This window comes from Propithecus coquereli, unplaced genomic scaffold (genome assembly GCF_000956105.1).
Source record: "Propithecus coquereli isolate 6110/MARCELLA unplaced genomic scaffold, Pcoq_1.0 Scaffold528, whole genome shotgun sequence".
Taxonomy (NCBI): domain Eukaryota; kingdom Metazoa; phylum Chordata; class Mammalia; order Primates; family Indriidae; genus Propithecus; species Propithecus coquereli.
In genome coordinates this window covers 384,307-403,513 of record NW_012151152.1, presented here as the reverse complement: position 1 = coordinate 403,513, position 19,207 = coordinate 384,307, and the positions used below count along the sequence as shown (strand labels likewise).

General features: G+C 53.0%; 1 protein-coding gene across 1 annotated transcript in view; it reads right to left on the bottom strand.

Annotated features, from left to right (window-relative positions):
- TMCO4 (transmembrane and coiled-coil domains 4) overlaps window positions 1–19,207 on the bottom strand; it is a 90,101-nt gene that overhangs the window by 60,903 nt on the left and 9,991 nt on the right. Inside the window, exon 5 of the mRNA XM_012656926.1 lies at window positions 2,819–2,951. Within this exon, the coding sequence (XP_012512380.1) occupies window positions 2,819–2,951 (133 nt within the window). The remainder of the gene's footprint in view (window positions 1–2,818; window positions 2,952–19,207) is intronic.

Below are 19,207 nucleotides of genomic sequence, written 5' to 3'. Positions count from 1 at the left end.
ATTTCACTCTTGCAATTACTTTAATTATCTCATTGAATTTCAACACTGAAAGCAAAAGAGGAAATGTTTGCTCTGAGTCACAAAAACAACGTTTCGTCCTTTTCCTTGGAAGTGAAAATTCAGAGAACCACACTAGACCCAAATGACGGCCTTGTTCCTGCTATCGACCTTGCCCGATGACCAGGCACAACGGCAACCCATACTGTCACACAATCACAGCCACACTCACGTTCCAAAATGCCAGAAACCAACTCGAGGTGGCATTCCATGTCAGTTTCTCGAAGACGGAGACTGACGCCGCACTGCAGATCGGAGGCAAATCCTGGGCGAACCCCAAAGCTCCTGAAGAGCGAGACACCTACACGGCTCATCTCGAGGATCCACGGTGAATCTCGTGAATCTTGCTCGCTGCCCCCTTATCTCCCATCCTTATCATCCTCACCACCGCCTTCTTTTTTTTTTTTTTTTATCACTTACTTATGTTGATAGACAGGAAGAGCTTATCTCTGAGAGGTCTACAGACACTTTCCTAGTAAAAGCTGGGAAGCATTATCTTTCCTGCTTTCCTCAGAATTAAGGAGGGAACCTGGAATTATCAACCAGGCCTTGAGGGATACCGTAAGTGACATTCGGACTGGATATGGTGGTTGAATCAGAGGATGCTGCTGACCAGCTGCTGACCTTGGCCCTGCCCCCCTTTCTTTATCTGGGAGACTCTTAGGGGGCTGTCAGGAGATCAAATGAGAAGGCGTCTGGTGCCTGCGCCTAGCAAGCACTCACTAAGTGTTAGATGTTGACAATGTTACTGTGATGTGGGTGGTATCACCTCCAGCAGCACACGGGCTAATGTGTGCTGAGGCCAGTGTGCCAAGTATTGCTCTAAGCTTTTGATACATGTTAATTAATTTAATCCTCTTAACAACCCTATGATGCAGACACTACTATTACCCCATGTGAGAGATGAGAAAACTGAAGCACAGAGAGGTGAAGTCACTAAACAAATGAGGGAGGCTTGGATGACCTTAGGGCGCAGATGGGGACCCAGGAACAGAGGGGTGGTACGTCACACTCTAAACCCCAGCTGCAAAGAATCAACCTGGAGTGCCCAGTGGTAAGGTCACCTCCCAGAAATATAAAACCTTAGAGTTAAAATAAATCCATATATAATTCCATCTCCTAATTGCATAGGTTAAAAAAAATGGTGCTGCTGTCCAGCGCGGAAGAGCAACATGCTCAAGGCCACGAAGAGCGTAGGTCCCCTGGCTGAACAGGTGCTAGTGTTTTCCCTGGGACTCAGATCCTTCCTGAGACCATGGGCAGAATGTGAAAGGTCCCCAAAGTCTCTAAAATTGAATAAACAATTACATGAGTAAAGCAGTTTTCTGGGGAAAGAATCTATACTAATCATAACAATTATAATAATCCTGTTAAAAATAGCAAATAATATTTATGGACTTGTTACTCCGTCCCAGGCCCACTTGAAATACTTCACACGTATGAACTTATTTGGACCCCAGAAGGAGGAGGGTGCTGCTATTATCCCCATTTTGCAGGTGAGGAAACTGAGGCCCAGTGAAGATAAATAATGCCCAAGCTTGCCTGGCTGGTAAGTGCTAGAGCTTGCTAGAGCTGGCCTGTGTTAGAACCTCTGGTTAGTATCTTCCCTGATCTGGCATTACTAGTATTACCAGAACAAACTGCTCTGGGTAATATGTATGTTTACGATAATAAGATTTCCAAACGATAACTGAGAGGTTCCTTAATTTCAAGGCATGTAAGACCCTATAAAGTCCCAATATATCCAAAGAACCTGGGCAGCCCCTGTGATTATGGTAACTGGCCTAGATCCAGCTACTTCTTTACGGACATGGCTTTGGGAGTCAACGCAAGTTTGTTTTTAGGTTATTTCAACAATTAACTTTCCTCCTTTCTCAAGGAAATACCTCTTCCCTTTGCCCCACAAACCCTGGCAAGGAGAGAGGCTCTGGCTCTGAATTTGGCTTCGGGATTAAATTCCCAGCTGGACAGAACTGGTGCAACCCGGCTGCTCAAAGAACACCACTGCGGCGGAACAAAACCCAGAGGTGGGGAGACGTTCCTGGTGCCAGGAGCCCATGATTAAGCTGTGACTGGGGCTGATTTATTGCTCTGGGATTAGATCCTGTGTAAGGTGTTCTGCAAAGAGCTGAGCTCCGGCCAAGTTAGCAGGACTGCTTACCTCACCACTCTTGACCATATAGGGACATCAAAGCTGCTCTACGACTGATGGGTACAGGGATATGTGGGGAAAGGGAGGACTCACATCTACTGAGCACTTGCTTCATGCCAGCCCTGGGACAGGCATTTTATAATATGATCACATTCGTTCTTCCCAATGATCCAGGGCGGGCACTATCCTTATTCCTGTTTTACGGACAAGAATATTGTAGCTTAGAAACAGGAGGCCACCTGCCCAAGGTCAAACAGCAGATGGGTGTCAGAAGTGGGATTTGAACCCAGGTCACTTGGGCCCATGGACAAGGTGTCACAAGAGCCTGAGGCGGGTGTCAGGGCCATGAGATGTTAAAATCACACATTCAAGGCCCTTAGCAATTGTCTATTCAATCTCTTCTTGAAAATGAGGTCTAAGGCCCAGAGAGGGCAAGTGACTTGCTAAGGCCACACAGTGAATCAGGGCTACAGCTGGGACTCTTTGTCTAGTGCTCCTTCCACATCACTGCACAATCTCTTAATAAGGGGAGAAGGGGACTCTGTTATCTGCAAAGCACACTTAAGGGGAAATCCTCTGTCCCTGCCCAGGGTCGCGGGGCTCTCTTACTCAGATTCCTCCTCTTTGGTTTCCTTCAGGCTCTCAAGGAGTGTCTCTTCGAGGAAATCCAGCTCCTCCAAGGGCACCTGGAGCAGGGAGTTCATGTGGCAAATGAGGACTCTGGCCCGGGCATCATAGCACCCTCAAAAGAGAGAAACAGCACAGGCAACGGATCAGTTTAGGTTTTACGCACAGAGATGCTAACAGCAGCGAAACTGCCAAAACCCCAGCCCTGGAAACATCCAACACGCACGACCCCGAGAGAGCCAGTCGATGGAACAATGGCACGGCTTCCTGGAAGAATTCTACACAACGACTAAAAATGTTCATCGAAAGTAAGCAGGTATTTCTCACCAGTCAACTTAGGAAAGAGGAGTTTTTCAAATCCCAAAGCTGTGACGGAGATGATACAAACGGGGGCTCAAAGACATCGCTGGTGGGAGTGGGCGCTGGTACGGACTTGCTGGAGGGCAATTTGATAACACGGAAGGAAGACTTTTTAAAAAAATGCATATCCCCTTTGCCCCAGGAATTCTGTTTCTGGAATTCTAATCTTAAGAAAACAACCTGAAATGTAGACAATACTTATTAAGATACCACTGCTGCATTTATAACACGAAATTGGAAACAATCTAGAGATTTCCAACACCAGGGACTTAGTTAAGTCAACCATGTACATCCATCCAGTGGAAAACTATGGGGCCATAAAAAATGATTCCTAAGAAAATTGTAATGGCTTTTGAAAATAAATGGTATGCAATGAAACAAATTTTAAAAGCGGATAGAAGACTGACTTGATAATGTGCCATAGGGTCTCAACTAAGAGACGAAACACTGCACAGGAAAAAAAAAAGTGAAGGTAATATGTTACATATGATTTTTTTTTTTGAGACAGAGTCGTACTCTGTCACCCCAGCTAGAGTGCAATGGTATCATCATAGCTCACTGCAACCTCAAACTCCTGGGCTCAAGTGATCCTCCTGCCTCAGCCTCCCGAGTAGCTGGGACTACAGGTATGTGCCACCACGCCCAGCTAATTTTTCTATTTTTTGTAGTGACAGTATCTTGCTCTTGCTCAGGCTGGTCTCAAACTCCTGTCCTCAAACAATCTTCCTGGGATTTCTGTCTTCAGGCAGCACAGCAATGGACGGGATCCTGTGCAAAGTGTCCCTACTCTACCAAGCCTAAGCTGTCAACCCCCATCCCATCTGGCAGATAGTGCCTCCCTGTGTGGCATAAAGCAGCGGTCCCCAACCTTTTTGGCACCAGGGACCAGTTTCATGGAATACAATTTTTCCATGGACCGGGGGTCGGGCGGGAGGATGGTTTCAGGATGATTCAAGGACGTTACATTTATTGTGCAGTCAAACCTCTCTGCTAATGACAATCTGTATTGCAGCCGCTCCCCAGTGCTAGCATCACCGCCTCAGCTCCACCTCAGATATTAGGCATTAGATTCTCATAAGGAGCGTGCAACCTAGATCCCGTGCATGCGCAGTTTACAGCAGGGTTTGTGCTTCTTGAGAATCTAATGCTGCCGCTGATCTGACAGGAGGCGGAGCTTATGCAGTGATGCGAGTGATAGACACAGACGAAGCGGCTATAAATACAGACGAAGCTTTGCTAACCCTCCGCTCACCTCCTGCTGTGCGGCCTAGTTCCTAACAGGCCATGGACTGGTACCAGTCCGAGGCTTGGGGGTTGGGGTCTCCAGGCGTAAAGGACACTTGTGGGTCTCCTCTTGGGTGACCTCAGAACATGACACCACCCAGCCGCTCAAACCGGGACTGGGAACCCCCACAATCCTCCCCCAGCCCCCTTCATGTGCAACGTCTCCAAGTCTGTCCGATGCTACTGAACAACATCTCATTGTGTCCATTTCACTTCTTCCATCCCCACAGCTCCCGCCTGGCTGAGGCCCTCGGCGTGTCTTCAATGCCTACGACAGGGAAACCTTCCCTGGTCACACCTCTGCCCACAGAACCAGCTGTGCCTGGCCTGGCATGTGGGGATCACCCCTCACCAGCTCCCCCTTGTTCAAGACCCTCCCTTGGCCCGAGCATGCGGGCTGGCTCGCACCCGTGTGCCTCTAACTCGGCGGGGCCCCCGGGGATGCCCACTCCACCTGCCCACAAAGGAGGTCTGTGCCTTCCAGTGGCTAAGAGGGCGGCTCTCGAACCGGACAGTCTTGGTTTTAATCCTCTCTCTGCTGTTTTCTACCTATGGGGCCTTGGATCACTTTAACCTCCCAACCCCGTGTTTCCTGAGATGCTGAGTATAAATCACTTACGACAGTGCTTTACATGAGGTGAGCCCTATTAGTTTCCTGTTGCTGCTGCAGCAGTTACCATACTTAGTGGTTTAAGACAAGACAGATTTATCATCTCACAGTCTAGAGGCCAGATATCCTAACAGCAAGGTGTTGGCAAGGCTGTTTTCCTTATGCAAGCCCTAGGAGAAACTCTGTCTTCTTGTCTTTTCCAGCTTCCAGAGGGTGCCTGGGTTCCTTGGCTTGTGCCCCTCCCTCCCATCACCCAACCTCTGCTCCTGTGGTCACATCTACTCTTAGATCCTTCTGTCTCCCTCTTACAAAGGCCTGTGAATAAATACACTGGGCCTATCTGGATAGTTCAGCACAAACCCCCCATCTCAAGATGCTTAAGTTAATCACATCTGCAAAGACCCTTCTGCCACGTAGGGTAATGTATTCCCAGGTTCCGGGGATTAGGACATGGGCATTTTGGGGGAGCTGTTATTCTATCACTTAAGCCTTGAACTTTTATTTTCCTCCAAGATGTGGCTCAGTCATCACCTCTCTGAACCCTCTCTGCATCGCCGCTTCCTTCGGAGGTCTGTGGTCGCTTACACAGGCCGCTGTCCCGGCATCTCCCCCAGGTGGCTGTACCTGTCTGCATCCCACTCCACTGCAAGCTGACTCATCCCTTTGTCCAACCCCAGCACCTACCTGGGGTGTGATACATAAGAAGAGCTCAAAAAATGTTTATTTAATGAATGAACAAATGAATCAACTCTTCTGATTTTTAGGTCAAATTCTTTATGATTCAAGTTTGTGCTTCCACATAGAATCTTTCTGACAAAGAGAGAAAGTCACAAGGACTTGGCATTCAGCTACTCTGCACCCACCTTCCTTGTGTGTACGGCCCCTGTGAAGACATGAGTTGTTTAAAATGCTAATTCCCAAATCCAGCTGCTCTTCAGCATTATCTGGAGAAACCTGCCAACAGTAAGGTTTCCTGAGTCCTGGTATATGGGACCCTCCTTTCCTCGGCCTCAGGTTTCCATGTCAAAGACTGTTTAACATGATGTAGCCTCTGCAGTCTTGAAGTCTGAGGTTTCAGCTTCTACAAAAGAAATCAGTTCCTTCCTTGGCCCAGGTCCTTAGAGTGAGCCGTGGTCTCATGGGGCTGCCAGCACGGGCTCAGCTGCCCTGATGCCACCCTGGATGACAAACTGTCTACGTGCTAGGGAACAGACCTGCGTGTTGTGTTTCGGGGTTACTGGGTCAATTAAAGCTTCCTTGTAGGAGCAAAGACTATTTCGCCCAGGTGATAATCGGGGCTGTGGAAACCAAGGCTTGGCGTGATGATTAATTGGTGGCAATTATAATTAGTTCCTAATGCATACTCCACTGGTCAAGGCTGTGGTGATTCAGCTTCTAGAATGCAGGCTGCCAGGTGCATGGGTGATTAATATCCCTGTGGTAATCTCGGGAATGGGGCTCTCAACCTCGGTCTCATGTAAGGGTCATTGCAAGGACTTTGGTGGCCAGGCTGCTGAGTTTGGACCTATTTAAGGCAGGTGGCTTACGGTGTGTTCCTTCTATTTAAAGTGCGAATCTTCTCTCCTAGAGGGTGGTGGGGTAGGGGCATAAGTCCTGGGCTACCCAGGATACTGGTGTTCTCTGGCCTGGGCTCTACTGCCAATTGGCCTGGATGGTCACATCATTCCTTGAGGGCCTGCCTATCCTGTCTCAATAAAAGGCACCCCATCCACCCTGGCACTCAGACCAAAGGCCTGGGCGTCATTTTTGATTTTGCTCTTTCCTCTGTCCCAACATCCGATCCACCAGCCAATGCTGACAGCTGCACCTCCAAAATATTATATCCTGGGTCTGACATTCGCTCCATCTCCACTGCCACTGTGCCAGCCACTGCTCTCCAGCCACCAGCCACATCATTGGTCTCTCCTCGTTCCCTCCGGCCTCTGAACTTCATTTGCCACACAGCAGCCAGAGAGATTCTTTAAAGTCATCAATCTGATCACGTTCTCTCCTAGCTTAAAAGTCTGCAACGGCTCCCCAATGTACTCTGAATAAAATCCACATTTCTTCCTGTGGCCTGCGAGGCTGTACCTCATCTGGCCCCTTCCTGTCACCCTCTCCCACCTCACCTTCTACCTGTCCCTGCTTCATGCACCAGCATCTGTCCTGCCAAGAAGCCAAGCTGATGGCTGCCTCAGGGCCTTTGCGCTTGCTGTTCTTGGTATCTGGGAAGCTCGTCCCCCAGAACTCTGCTCAGCTGGCGCCTTTTTAGTTAAGTCTCACCTTAAATATCATCTCCTTAGAGAAGCCAGCGGCTCCTGAATTAGAGCTGCCCACCCCCCAGTCATCCTGTTTCCGCTGCCCTGATTCCTGCCATTGTTGTATCTATGTATAGGTTAACCGTCTGGCTCTCTCCATCAGCGTGACAGTCCCACAAGGGCAGGAGCCTTTGCCTTGTTCCCTGCTGTTCTCCCAGTGCCCAGGACAATGCCTGGAGGTTAGCAGGTGCCCAATTAAAATGTGTTGACTCATTAACTGACCGAAGTTCTCCCTCACCTGCCCCAGGCAGCACAAAAGACCTCATCCTGCTCCCACCCCCACCTGAGACTGATGCTCCCTTTCCGGGACCCTCCAACTCCTGCTCCCCCAGTGGACAAGGGGAAGAAAGCGGATTAACTGGTTAAAGCCTCTCTCCTCCCCTGGGTGGGGTCTCCTCTTACAGTGGTGAGTTATCCTTAAATGTCAGAGTCTTGACTGTGCCTGGAACACTCTCTTCTACGTCCGCTCATCACTCAGTTCCTGCCTCAAATGTCGCCTCCCTGGAGAAGCCCTCCCTAGCCCCCTCCCCTACTGCTTCCCATCCCCTACTGTGAGTTATTGTTTATCACCATTTGAAACTATACATTTGTATTTGCCTATTTGCTTATTGTCTGTCTCCCCCTCTAAAATATAAGCAAGCTCCAAATCACTCTGCACCCCCGGCACCCAGATCTGTGCCTAAAGCAAAGCAGAGGTTTACTAATCTTTGCATGAGTGAAGAGTGGAATATTTGTAGGAATGGACGAAGGGCTGACCCGCTGGGAGAGGTGCACAATAGGGGAGGACGATCGTGCTGGATGAGATCTGCGTCCTCTCCCGCCAGTAGCATCCTACGGCAAGGAGTCACATTGATCTGGAAGCCTCGTTGATCTACCGCTCACAGGGGCCAGACTCCCTGCTACTCCGCCACATGCCTTGGTTTACTGAACCCTCACAGCCACCCGAGGAGGCAGGTGCTGTTAGGAACTCCGTCTTAGCAAAGAGGAAACCGAGGTGCAGGGAGCTCTGGTCACTTGCCCAGGCTCACCCGGCCAGTGGGCAGTGACTCGGGCAGCCTGGCTGCAGAAGCCGTGCCCTCGCCCCCCACCTGTGACGCGGGAACCACGGCCATGAGACAGTGGAACACTGTCTCCAGACACGCACGTGTCCCCCAAGCTATCCCCACTGTCTGCCCCCCACGCTGCTCCTGAGAGCCGCTCAGAGTCCAGTGCCTGGGCCAGTGCTTTTGGAACCTGCTGGAAGGACCGAGGTAGGAGAAGCTGGTCTCCTGAGGTCCTTTCCAGCTCAGAGAGCTAAGGGTCAGCCTCAGGGTGCCTGCTCCACCTCACAGGGAGGAACCTTCAAAAGTCCAAGGCCAAATGGACTTGAAACAGCCCAACAGTGACAGGGTGATGTGGAGTCTTGAGACTCAGGAGGGGACGGTGGTTTTTAAACTTTAGAGAGCATAAAGGTCACGGGGTACTCACGGAAATTCAGGCTCCCCAGCCCCCGGGCCCGAGGTCTGGAGTGGAGTGCAGGTGTCTGTGCTTTTGACAAGCACCTGGGGGATTCTGAAGCAGGGGGTTCCCACTCCAAGCGGCAGAGCAGTGGGCTCCCCTCCTGCAAGCGAGCTCTGCCCATCTGAGACGGTCTGCACGCACCCACGCCTGGAGGCAGGACGGTGGTCCACACAGCCCTCCGGGGACCTCTGCATGGAGGGGAAACCGGCATCCGTGGCCTGCTCCTAAATGCCAGGCATCACGTGAGGGGCTGGCATTCGTGACTGCTAATCCTCCCAGTGGTTCTAGGAAGCCGTCATTATGATGCCCCATGTTGCAAATGAGGGCAGAATAGGCACAGAGAGGTTAAGAAACTTTCTCAAAGTCACACAGCTGAGAGAGTGCTGGAGCTTGATTATAATCCAGAATTACCTGATGCCAACATTTCTGCTCATCCCTCTGTGGCTGTCTTTTAAAGGCAAATCTGCTATTGTGGGGTGAGTCTGGGGTTCTAGGACAATCCCACGTGGCCAGCTGTGAATCCCATCTTCCATGCACACGGGATAGGTACACAATCCCAGCGATAGCCCTAGGCCATGGGCCACAGGAGCACCTCAGAAGTACACTGCACCCGGGCGACCAGTTCTTTGAAAAGTTGGGGGACTGGGGAGGGCGACCCAGGGATCTTGGTTCTGCCACCGGGGGGCAGGGGCGTGCCAGTCACCCAGAACTGCCGGACAGCCCTGTGCCCACCTCGCCACACAACCACACACTGTGGGAGGTCTCAGAGCCCAAGGGGTCCCCTGGTTTAGGAAGAGGAAGGGGCATGTCCTGAGCCAGCCTGTGTGTTTATGACAGCCGGGACCAGAATCCACATTCTCGGGCTCCTCCCTGCACCAGCACCTCGCAATACAGAAGCTACTGTGCTTTGTATAACGCTTCGTTACCCAACACTGCCTTACCCATGGAGCTTGGCACTAAATGCCAGTTGCACCCTAGGTTATAACAACCCTGACCCTCCCTACATTTCCAAATGTCCCCTCTCCCGGGCTGGGGGGAGCAGTACAGCCTCCTGTTGTAAGGCGCTGAGACTCTTAACCTCTCTGAGCCTCAGTTTCCTCATCTGTAAAAGGGGAATAAGAACACCTCTGCAATCTGGCTTTGCTGAGCTGCAATAAGAGGATGCATGTGGTGAGTTTGGCCAGTGCGCAGGGCACGTGGTGTCGTCTTTCTCCCGTCCTCTCTGGGAAGCCATGCTAAGAAGCCATGCTCTGTGCCAGGGCTGCCTGCTGAGTGCCAGGGCAGGGGCTCTCTGTCCCCCTTCTCCCTGGGCCCGAGGCCACGCCTCACAGGTCACACTCACACGACTGCTTGCCCTACCCACTGCACGACCATCCTCGAGTTACCAACTTTTCTAATGATACATTTTTTCTAGAATACTTATTATTTATCCCCATTTTTACCCAAAGTGAATTATTCTCATATAAAGAAGAAACTGCACCATGTTCCAGCCCCATGCCGCCTTGCCCATCGCTGGGCACCAGGTTAGGCTCCTTTGTGTGCCCAGGGCTGTCACTTTGGGAGGCCGAGCCTGGGCATGGGCCCCTCACAGGGCAGCAGTTTACCTCAGAACGTTTTGGGGCTGATTCCTGCCTTTTCTCCCCATGGTTTAGGACGATTAAGGGTGTTAGGGTGGCGACAAGCTTACTTCAAGACCAGGGGGTGTGGGAACAGAGGGCAGGGAGGAGGCGCCGCTCTGAGACCCGCCTCCAGCTGCACCCGGATGCAAGACCAGCAAGATCACTGCCGCAGGGGACACCCGCCCTCTTCCAGTCAGCTGTGGGGGTGAGGGCTTCATCTCCGTGTGGGAAGCAGAACAGCAGTTAAAAGCTGGGCTCAGATCCTGACACCTCACTTTCCAGCTGTGTGACCATGGCAGGTCATGTCACCTCTGTGCCTGTTTCCTCTGCCGTAAAATGGGGACAGTAATAGCCTCTGCTTCCTAGGGTCACTGTGGGGCTTAAAAGAATTAGTACCCATAAAGAAAGCACTTAGCTCAGAGCCAGGCATACGGTAGGTACTCAATGAACTCAATGCTGCCGGAGAACCCGGCGACCCGGTGACTCCGTTGCATCTCACCACGACCCAAGACTAACATCTCAAGCCTTTCTGATCCATCAGGGAGGTTTGCAATCTGGTAATAAATGCCAGGTGAGAAAGCAGAGGCAACGTTGCCGCAGCGCACGTGTGTGCCCCTGGCACATGGCCTAGGCTCGATCCCGCCTCGGGATTCAGAGTACAGAGGGCAGGAACCACGATTCGGTTGAAGCTTCCCAGGCACCGATCGAGCTCACAGCGAGATGCACTCTGTCCTAAGTGGAATTTTGAAACTTACCTTGAAATGTAACCCTGGGCTACTCACTTAACCTCCAGAGCCTTAATTTCTCGGGGAAACCACCTGCCTGCCCAGCAGGTCTGAGGACGACCTACCATGCAGTAACTCACAATCTACGTAAGGGGCCAACGGAGCAACCGGATACTTACGAAGATTACTGAATGCAAACAAACCGGCCCCACCTGAGACGGCCACATTTTCAGTTTTGCCTCCTCGAGGACATTTGGCAATGGCTGGAGACATTTTTGGTCACCACAACTCAAGAAGTGCTACTGGCATCCCCTAGGTAGAGGCCAGGGAAGCTGCTAAACATCCTACAGGCTCACGACAGCCCCCATAATGAAGAATTATCCGGCCCCACACAGCGGCGCCGAGATTGAGAAACCCTTACTTAGCATTTTCAGCTCAGATTCAGTTTAACCTTCATCACACAAAAGACTTATTTTTCTCGGTTGTGTGGGCAAAGCACTTGGTGGGCTGCTACCAGATGAGAAGAAAATGGTTAGCACATCTAAAAATTCCACCCAGCTGCCAATATGGCATCGTTTTGTGACTCAGATCCCAAAACTGTCAGTAAAGGTCAAGCTTCCAGGAAGTTCTGAGAAATGCGGCTTTTCATGTTGATTTCCCGGGCTGATTCCGTGACTAATCACCCACCTCCCACCCAGGGAGAAATCCCGCAGCACAGAGAGCCTCCTCCTCCGCAGCGCGCCCCACCCCACCGATGTCTGCAGAAGGACTCAGGCAAGACACCCTGCTCAGCCAGCTTTCGTTCTCTAGAGAAAGGCCGCCCACCCATCCTGCTGCCCTCCCTCCATCCCGCAAATACCAAACGCCCACCGTGCGTCTGTCTGTGTCGCTGGGACACAATGGTAAACAGGCCAGACAAGGGCACTGGCCTCATGCAGCTTGCGGGAAAGGACTTCAAAACTGGCCCATCTAGGACACTGACCTCTTCCTTACAAGATTTTTGCCTTTTTTTTCGGACCCCAGACCGTTTTAAATTTTTTTTTTTTAAATTTTTTTTTTATGGAGCATCTAGCTCTTATCCCTTATTTGTACTTGAAATTGCAGTTCAGAGAGGTGAAATGACTAGATCAAGGTCACATACCAGAGAGTCTCAGAGACAAGATGAGAATCCGAGTTTCCTGATTCTGGGGTTTTCCCATTTCACCACGACCCACCATCGCCCCGGCAGCTGTGCCCTGCGTGCCAGCTCTGCGCTGAGCACTGCACACGACTGGTTCATGTCATCCTCGCCACCACGCTAAAGGTAAAGACTACTGTTATTCCCACGGGACACCTGAGGAAACCGAGGCACAGAGACATGCAGTAACTTGCCAAGGTGGAGCTTGGATTTTAACACCCAGGCAGGCTGACCCCGCCAAGATGCTTCTCATTCTCAGTCCCTGGTTATTCCTTAGAAGGAACAGAGAGGTCAGACACGACAACTGTCAGCAAGCCCCTCTTTGGGCCTCGGTTTCCCCATCTATGTGATGAGAGGGTGGTCTAGGCAATTTGAGGGTCCTCTGACCTCTGGAGACCTTTCAAGCTCTGGCACCTGTTCCCATGGGGTTCCAGTGTGGCACTGATGCTGCTCCTGTTCTTAGCTGTTGGCACCTGCTGGCACCCCCAGATGTTACTGGAGACTGGCAGTGTTTAGACAGGAGGTATTACTGTATTCCTGTAGGGACTCTATTCCTCAACGCTTGTGGGTAAAGTCTGCTAAGGTTTTGGTGAACAGCACTTGTTTTAGAGTCTCCAGCTCTGCCACTTACCAGCTTAGGCAAGCGACTTCACTGCTCTGAGCCTTAGTCTGCCCCTCTGTGAAAGCGGGCGAGTGGGAGCGCCTACGTAAAGGACGGCTGCACGGACGAAACAGACGGTATCGACAGGGGCCAGGTAAGGTCACCCGCGCCTAATGGGCGCTTAATAAGTGGTGCTTATTCTCAATAGAAATTTAAAAGGCAATGCTGGTCTAGACGTTGCCTAGGAGAGTGCCCCCGGGAGGGCACGCAGCCCCAGGCAACGCCATGAGGCAGGCCATTTTAAACCCACCCGGTTGTTCTGCAAGAGCCAGCGCCAAGGTTACTCACAGCAGGCAGGGGTAAGGTGAGGTGTCCTGGTGCCCAAGGGTGCTCAGGACAGTCTGTGGTTTGTAGGAGGTGGCGGGGGTGGGTCGGGAAGAGGTGGCAGGATGCACGTGACTCACCAGGTGAGGAAAGAGAAAGTCAGGCCGATTTCGGGCAAAGGCGGCTTCTCCCTCCACCCAGTGAAGAGGCAATGGGGGGAAGTGCTGGCCCAGGCAGCCGGAGACCTGGCTCAGACTCCCAGTCTACCTCTGCCACTGTGTGTCCCCAGGGAAGCGCCTTCCCCTCTCTGGGCCTCAGTCTCTCCACCTGTGAAAGTGAGAGGATCTCCAAGTTGACCTTGACGTGTGAAGTCTCGGGTCTGCAAGATGGCAGCAACAGCCTCGACCACTTCACTGGGGGAAGAGACTCAAACGCCCGACGAGCCCCTGCGCCACGCCTGGCACACAGAGTACTCAGTCCATGGCGGCCTTGCCGTTACGATGATGACAATACTAGATTCTGCGTGCTGAGGCGCTGCCCTGCTCTCCAGCAACTCCAGCCTCAGATCACGGGGCAAACCCAGCCTCTCTGTCCAAGAGAGTCTGGGAGGGTCAGATATTATTATTCTTCCTTTTCTTCTGTTAAAGTGATACGATCACTCTTTTTTTTTTTTTTTTTTTTTTTGAGACAGAGTCTCACTGTGTTGCCTGGGCTAGAGTGCCGTGGCGTCAGCCTAGCTCACAGCAACCTCAAACTCCTGGGCTCAAGCGATCCTCCTGCCTCAGCCTCCCGAGTAGCTGGGACTACAGACATGCGCCACCATGTCCGGCTAATTTTTTCTATATATTTTTAGTTGTCCGATTAATTTCTTTCTAATTTTAGTAGAGACAGGGTCTCGCTCTTGCTCAGGCTGGTTTCGAACTCCTGAGCTCAAACAATCCACCCGCCTTGGCCTCCCAGAGAGCTAGGATTACAGGCGTGAGCCACCGCGCCCGGCCGATATGATCACTCTTTAATGAAATCTGTGACAACTCCTGAGAACGCACAGCCTGTGAAAGTGTAGGCCTCAGCGTGTACAGACAGGAAATGCTCCAAACTCGGAGTCCGATGACCTAGGGGTGTTCTCAGGCCAGTCCCATGACGCTCTTGGGGGCCGCGTGGCTTCTCAGCTATAGAGAAGCATTGCCGAAGGCCTTGCCTGCCTGGGAGCAGAGGCTGCCCCAAGCCACCCCTTGAGGGCCCATTCGGCTCTACGATATGGAGGTAAAATGTTTTGTTTGGACAGAGTGGGCCCAAAAATATTCTTTGGGGGCTGAGCCTTCCAGCAGCCTCCTCAGGCGATAAAGTACACGGGAATCCCTGGGTTCTTGCCAACGTGCAGACCCTGCCTCAGTGGGCCTGGGATTCTGCATTTCTGTTAATAACAGCGGAGAGGCTGACACTGAATCCATGGACCACGAGGAGTAGTAAGGTCTTAGAGGTCAAAACAATAAAGAAAATTTATTATTCTCATAACACAAGTCCCAAGGTAGGAGGACCTCCGTGTTGCCACCTGGAAGACACTGACTGGGCTAAGCAAACAGGCACTAACAAGCAAGCACGAGAAACAGTGCACACGACCTGCTGTGCGGGCTTGAGGGGGTCCCAGCTCCCTACCCTCTCAGGTTCTCCGACCACCATCTGCTATAAAAGGGTCACTGGAGACAAATGCCAGAATTCCTGGGACAGGACCCCGATCCCCTGGCAGCTGGCACCAGCAACCAGGATTCCAGAATCACCTGAGTCCCCTCTGGCTCCCGTACCCTCTCTCTGGCCTGTCGCGATTCTGGGGTCTCTTCCCTCAGCTGACTCCTGGAGCAGCCTCTCCCTGTGCTCTCTCTGCTGCCCCTGCTGAGGCTGTGCGTCCTCAGACCTGCCAGACCTGGGAAATCCATCCTGCTCCCCTCCCCAGCTCGGCCCGCCCAGACGCCACCTGGCCCAAGCCCTGCCCGCCGCGCTGCTGCCCACCGGCCTTCCTGGGGGCTCTCTCCTGCCTAAGCTCCTGCTCTTGAAATTCCGCTCTTCCTCTGCGCACTCGCAGGGTTCTAGCGGGGAGACGGCACAGGTTTCCCTATTTCAGGGTTTGGCGGTGGCTGGAGATCTCATCTGCAAGGTGGTATTCCCTCTCTCAGCTTGCCATCAGAGTAAACACCAGAGTTCCTTGTGCCAAAACTTCTCCCCAGTTTAGAGGATAAAAGAAGCCACATACGCGGTAACAGGGGATCCCAGGCGGAGGGGAGGTGGTGGGAAGAAGTGGGGTGGGAGCTGCTCCCGGGGCGAACCCCCTGGGCTGGTGCAGCGGGTTGAGGGGTGGCCCTGTCAGTGTCCCGGAACCTTCGCATGTGACCTTATTTGGAAAAAGGGTCTTTGCAGATACAATTAAGTTAAAGATCTGGAGATGAGATTGCCCTGCGGGAAGCATCCTTGTAAGAGAGCCACGGAGGAGGGGGAAGGGAGGAGGAGAAGGCTGTGGAAGATGAAGGCAGACACCTAAGCGATGCTGCCACAAGCCCAGGTACGCCTGGAGCTGTCAGAAGCTGGAAGAGGCACAAAGGATTCTATCCTGCAGCTTCAGAGGGAGTGTGACCCTGCTGACGCCTCGATTTCAGACTTCTGGCCAACAGAACAGGGAGGGAATAAAGGTCTTGTTGTTTCAAGCCACCCAGTTTCTGTTCATTTGTCACAGCAGCCCTAGGAAACTAACAGGTGGAATCCCACATGGCCGCTTCCTGAGCAACCTTGGGTAAACTGCTTAACCTCTCTGAGCTGACTTCCCTATCCATCAAACGGGGCCATGAGATCTATCTCAGTTCATTCAATAGGTATTTACTGAGTGTGTGAGATGTGCGAGGCGCTGTCTCAGGCCTGGGAAGTGAACAAAATCAGACATAGACCCCGCGCGAGTGGAGCCTCTGGTCTGCTGGGGAAACCCGTTGATCAAGGAATCACATAAGGAAGTGAAGAGCCGTGACCATGGTCAGCATGGCCCTGGGCGTGTGCAAGTCAGGACACCAGGAAGGCCTCCCTGGGAAGTGATGACTGCGTGGAGGGATGAAGGAAAGGCAGAAAGTAAGTAGGCGGAGAGGGGCGGGAAGAGTTTTCCAGCCAGGGAAGGGCGCGTACAAAGGCGCAGCAGTGCAGGCAGCACACGTGTTCGGGAGCTGCCGGGAGGCCGGCGTGGCTCGGGCTGCACTGCAGGGGGCGACTGTATTGAGAGATGAGGCGGAGGGGGCAGGGGCGAGCCCACTAGGGCCTTAGGAGGGGGCAGGGGCGAGCCCACTAGGGCCTCAAGAGCCACCCCAGAGGGCCTGCCTTTCTCCTGAGTGCAGCACAGGCGATCGGCAGGGAGGTGGTGCGGTCACATGGGCCTTTGAAAAGATCATTCGAGCCGCAGGGTGGTGGCAGGAAGACCAGGGAGCTGACCCCGCTGTCATCCAGGAGGGGTGGCGGTGGCTCGGACCAGGGGGTGGGTGGAGGTGGGGAAAGGGCCAGATTCAAGAGCTACAGAGGAGGTACAACCGCGGGCCCATTGTGGGGGAGCAGAGACACGAGTGCTGAAGGACCCCACAGCCTTGGCACGAACGAAGGTCCCGCCCCCCCCCCCCCCTCCAGTGATACTGGGCTCTCTGTCCTTCCTTGTGCCAAAAAGGCCATGGGGGACCTGGCCCCAGGTGTCAGCACCTACCACTGGCTTCACTGGCTGGGGGTGAAGACGGACACCCACAATTTACAGAGCTTAGAAAATCGACTTACCATCCTGGAGGGAGAAGGTCAGCAGGTCCTGAGGGGAAAGGCATGGAATCAGTGACAAGGTGATATGCAGTCAGCCTGCGATTTGACAATATTTATCAACTCCTACCATGGAGAACAAGACAGACACAAAGCCTCTGCCCTGGACCCCAGTGGCAAGCCAGATAATAAACCAGTAGCAGATAAGGAAAGAAATACGCCAGAACTCCGGGCAGCGAGATGAAGGAGGGCAGGGGCTGTTTTAAATCGACGCGCTTGCCCCATCGACAGCCTGTGTCGCAGCTTCCGTGTGCCCTAACTGCACACACAGCGGGCGAGTGACATGCTCAAAGGCACATGGCAGAGCTCCTGCTCTGAAAAGAGGCACCGTGCCTTGGGGAAACGTGGGCTCTGGTGTCAGACCGCCGAGGTTCAAGTCCGGGTCTGGCCATTTCTCAGCTGTGTGACCTTGGGTAAATTACTTAACCTCTCTGTGCCTCAGTTTTCTCAACTACTACCTACCTCATAACATTGCTTTGAGAATTACATGAGTTACTTTTTGTAAAGGTACTAGCACATAGTAAACACTACTAGATTAGCATTAAGTAGATACTAAATATTCAATAAGGATAATTCAACATCAGCTCTGATCATCTCATAATGTGATATTATGAGGACATATTTTATCTTTCAACCACTTCGCTCCCCTTAGAAGCAATTTTCAGACGGCCTCCGAAAGACGATGCTTTGTTCCACTGTGCCTGACAGCTGCCACCAGGTATTAGGCGTACCTGAGCGATCACCAGCGGGTTGTCCTTCAAGATGGGGTCCTTCAACAAGATCTGGGCGAACACGTCTGCTCCTTCGCCTCCCTGGCCACCGGCGAAAGCAGTCATGGTCGGCAAGACGGCCTCGGACAGCTGCAGCCACTTCACCAGGCCCCCCACAAACTCCGCGCAGAAGGAGCTGAAAGGCAGACGGGGCTCAGATCCCAGAGCGCCCGGGCACTCGGCCTCACAAGGCCGCTGGGAAGTGCAGGTCAGCGGTGCTCGTGGGTGTGAACAGCCGGCACGTGCACACACACGCACACGCACACACATGGAACGTAGTGACTGTGATCCTAATTTTAGGTGATGTGGATTCTATTAACAGCTTCTTCTCCCACCAAAACTTTGACCAAAGAGGCCGACACACCACAGGGATGAGGGCCACGGGCAGTTATGGCCGTGCTGGGGGCTGAGGAACCAACGGGGACAAGACTCTGTCTCACGGCGGGTGGAGATGCTCGAGGAACCGAATGGCCGCAGTGCCGTGTGGCGCCCCAGGACAGAGGCAGCGCCCAGTCCCAAGCAGCCCAGAGGGGGAGCCCCACGGCCACCCACGGAGGTGACGGCAGCGATTGGAAAAGGCTTCCCAGAGAAGGCGATTTGCCACTCTCGGAAATCACCAAGGACGTGCTTTCTGGAGAAAAGCTGGCGGCTGCAGAAGTGGATGGAGTGAGGGAGGGTGCCCTCCCCGCCACGGGCACTGCCACCGCGGGGCTCTGTCCCCAGTGGGCATGTGAGCGGATGGGGCCGCCCTAGAGAAGGGCCCTGTGGGCTGAGACACAGATGGGGAGCCCACGGCACATCGGGGACGTGGCAGAGTCCACATCAGACTTCTGACACAGCCACCTCTGGGGCAGGTGTGGGCTGGGGGGCGGGTAGCTGGGGGGACGTGGAGCAGGGGAGTCAATTAGGAGGCAGTTATACCAGTCCAGGGAAGAGGCTGACAGCCAGAGGCCAGGCCTGTCTCAAAAATCAGAGTCCCAGCCTGCCTCCAACCACACTGCCTGGGACTCCAGCCCGGCTTCTGTACTCTATAGGGACTGTGACCAGACCGGGGTGGGCTCAGGCTTCCCAGGAACAAGCACAGCTCCCTAGTGATGGGGGTGACCTCAGGGGCCCCTTCCACCCTCCAAGCCCCACCCTTGTACCACACGGGCCACCCGTCCTATTCCTTAGTGTGGCCACAAAGTGGAGAGACCTCAGGCCAGGGCCCTTGACGGGAGCAGTGAAGAGCTAGCGTTTGAATCCTGTGGTTGGA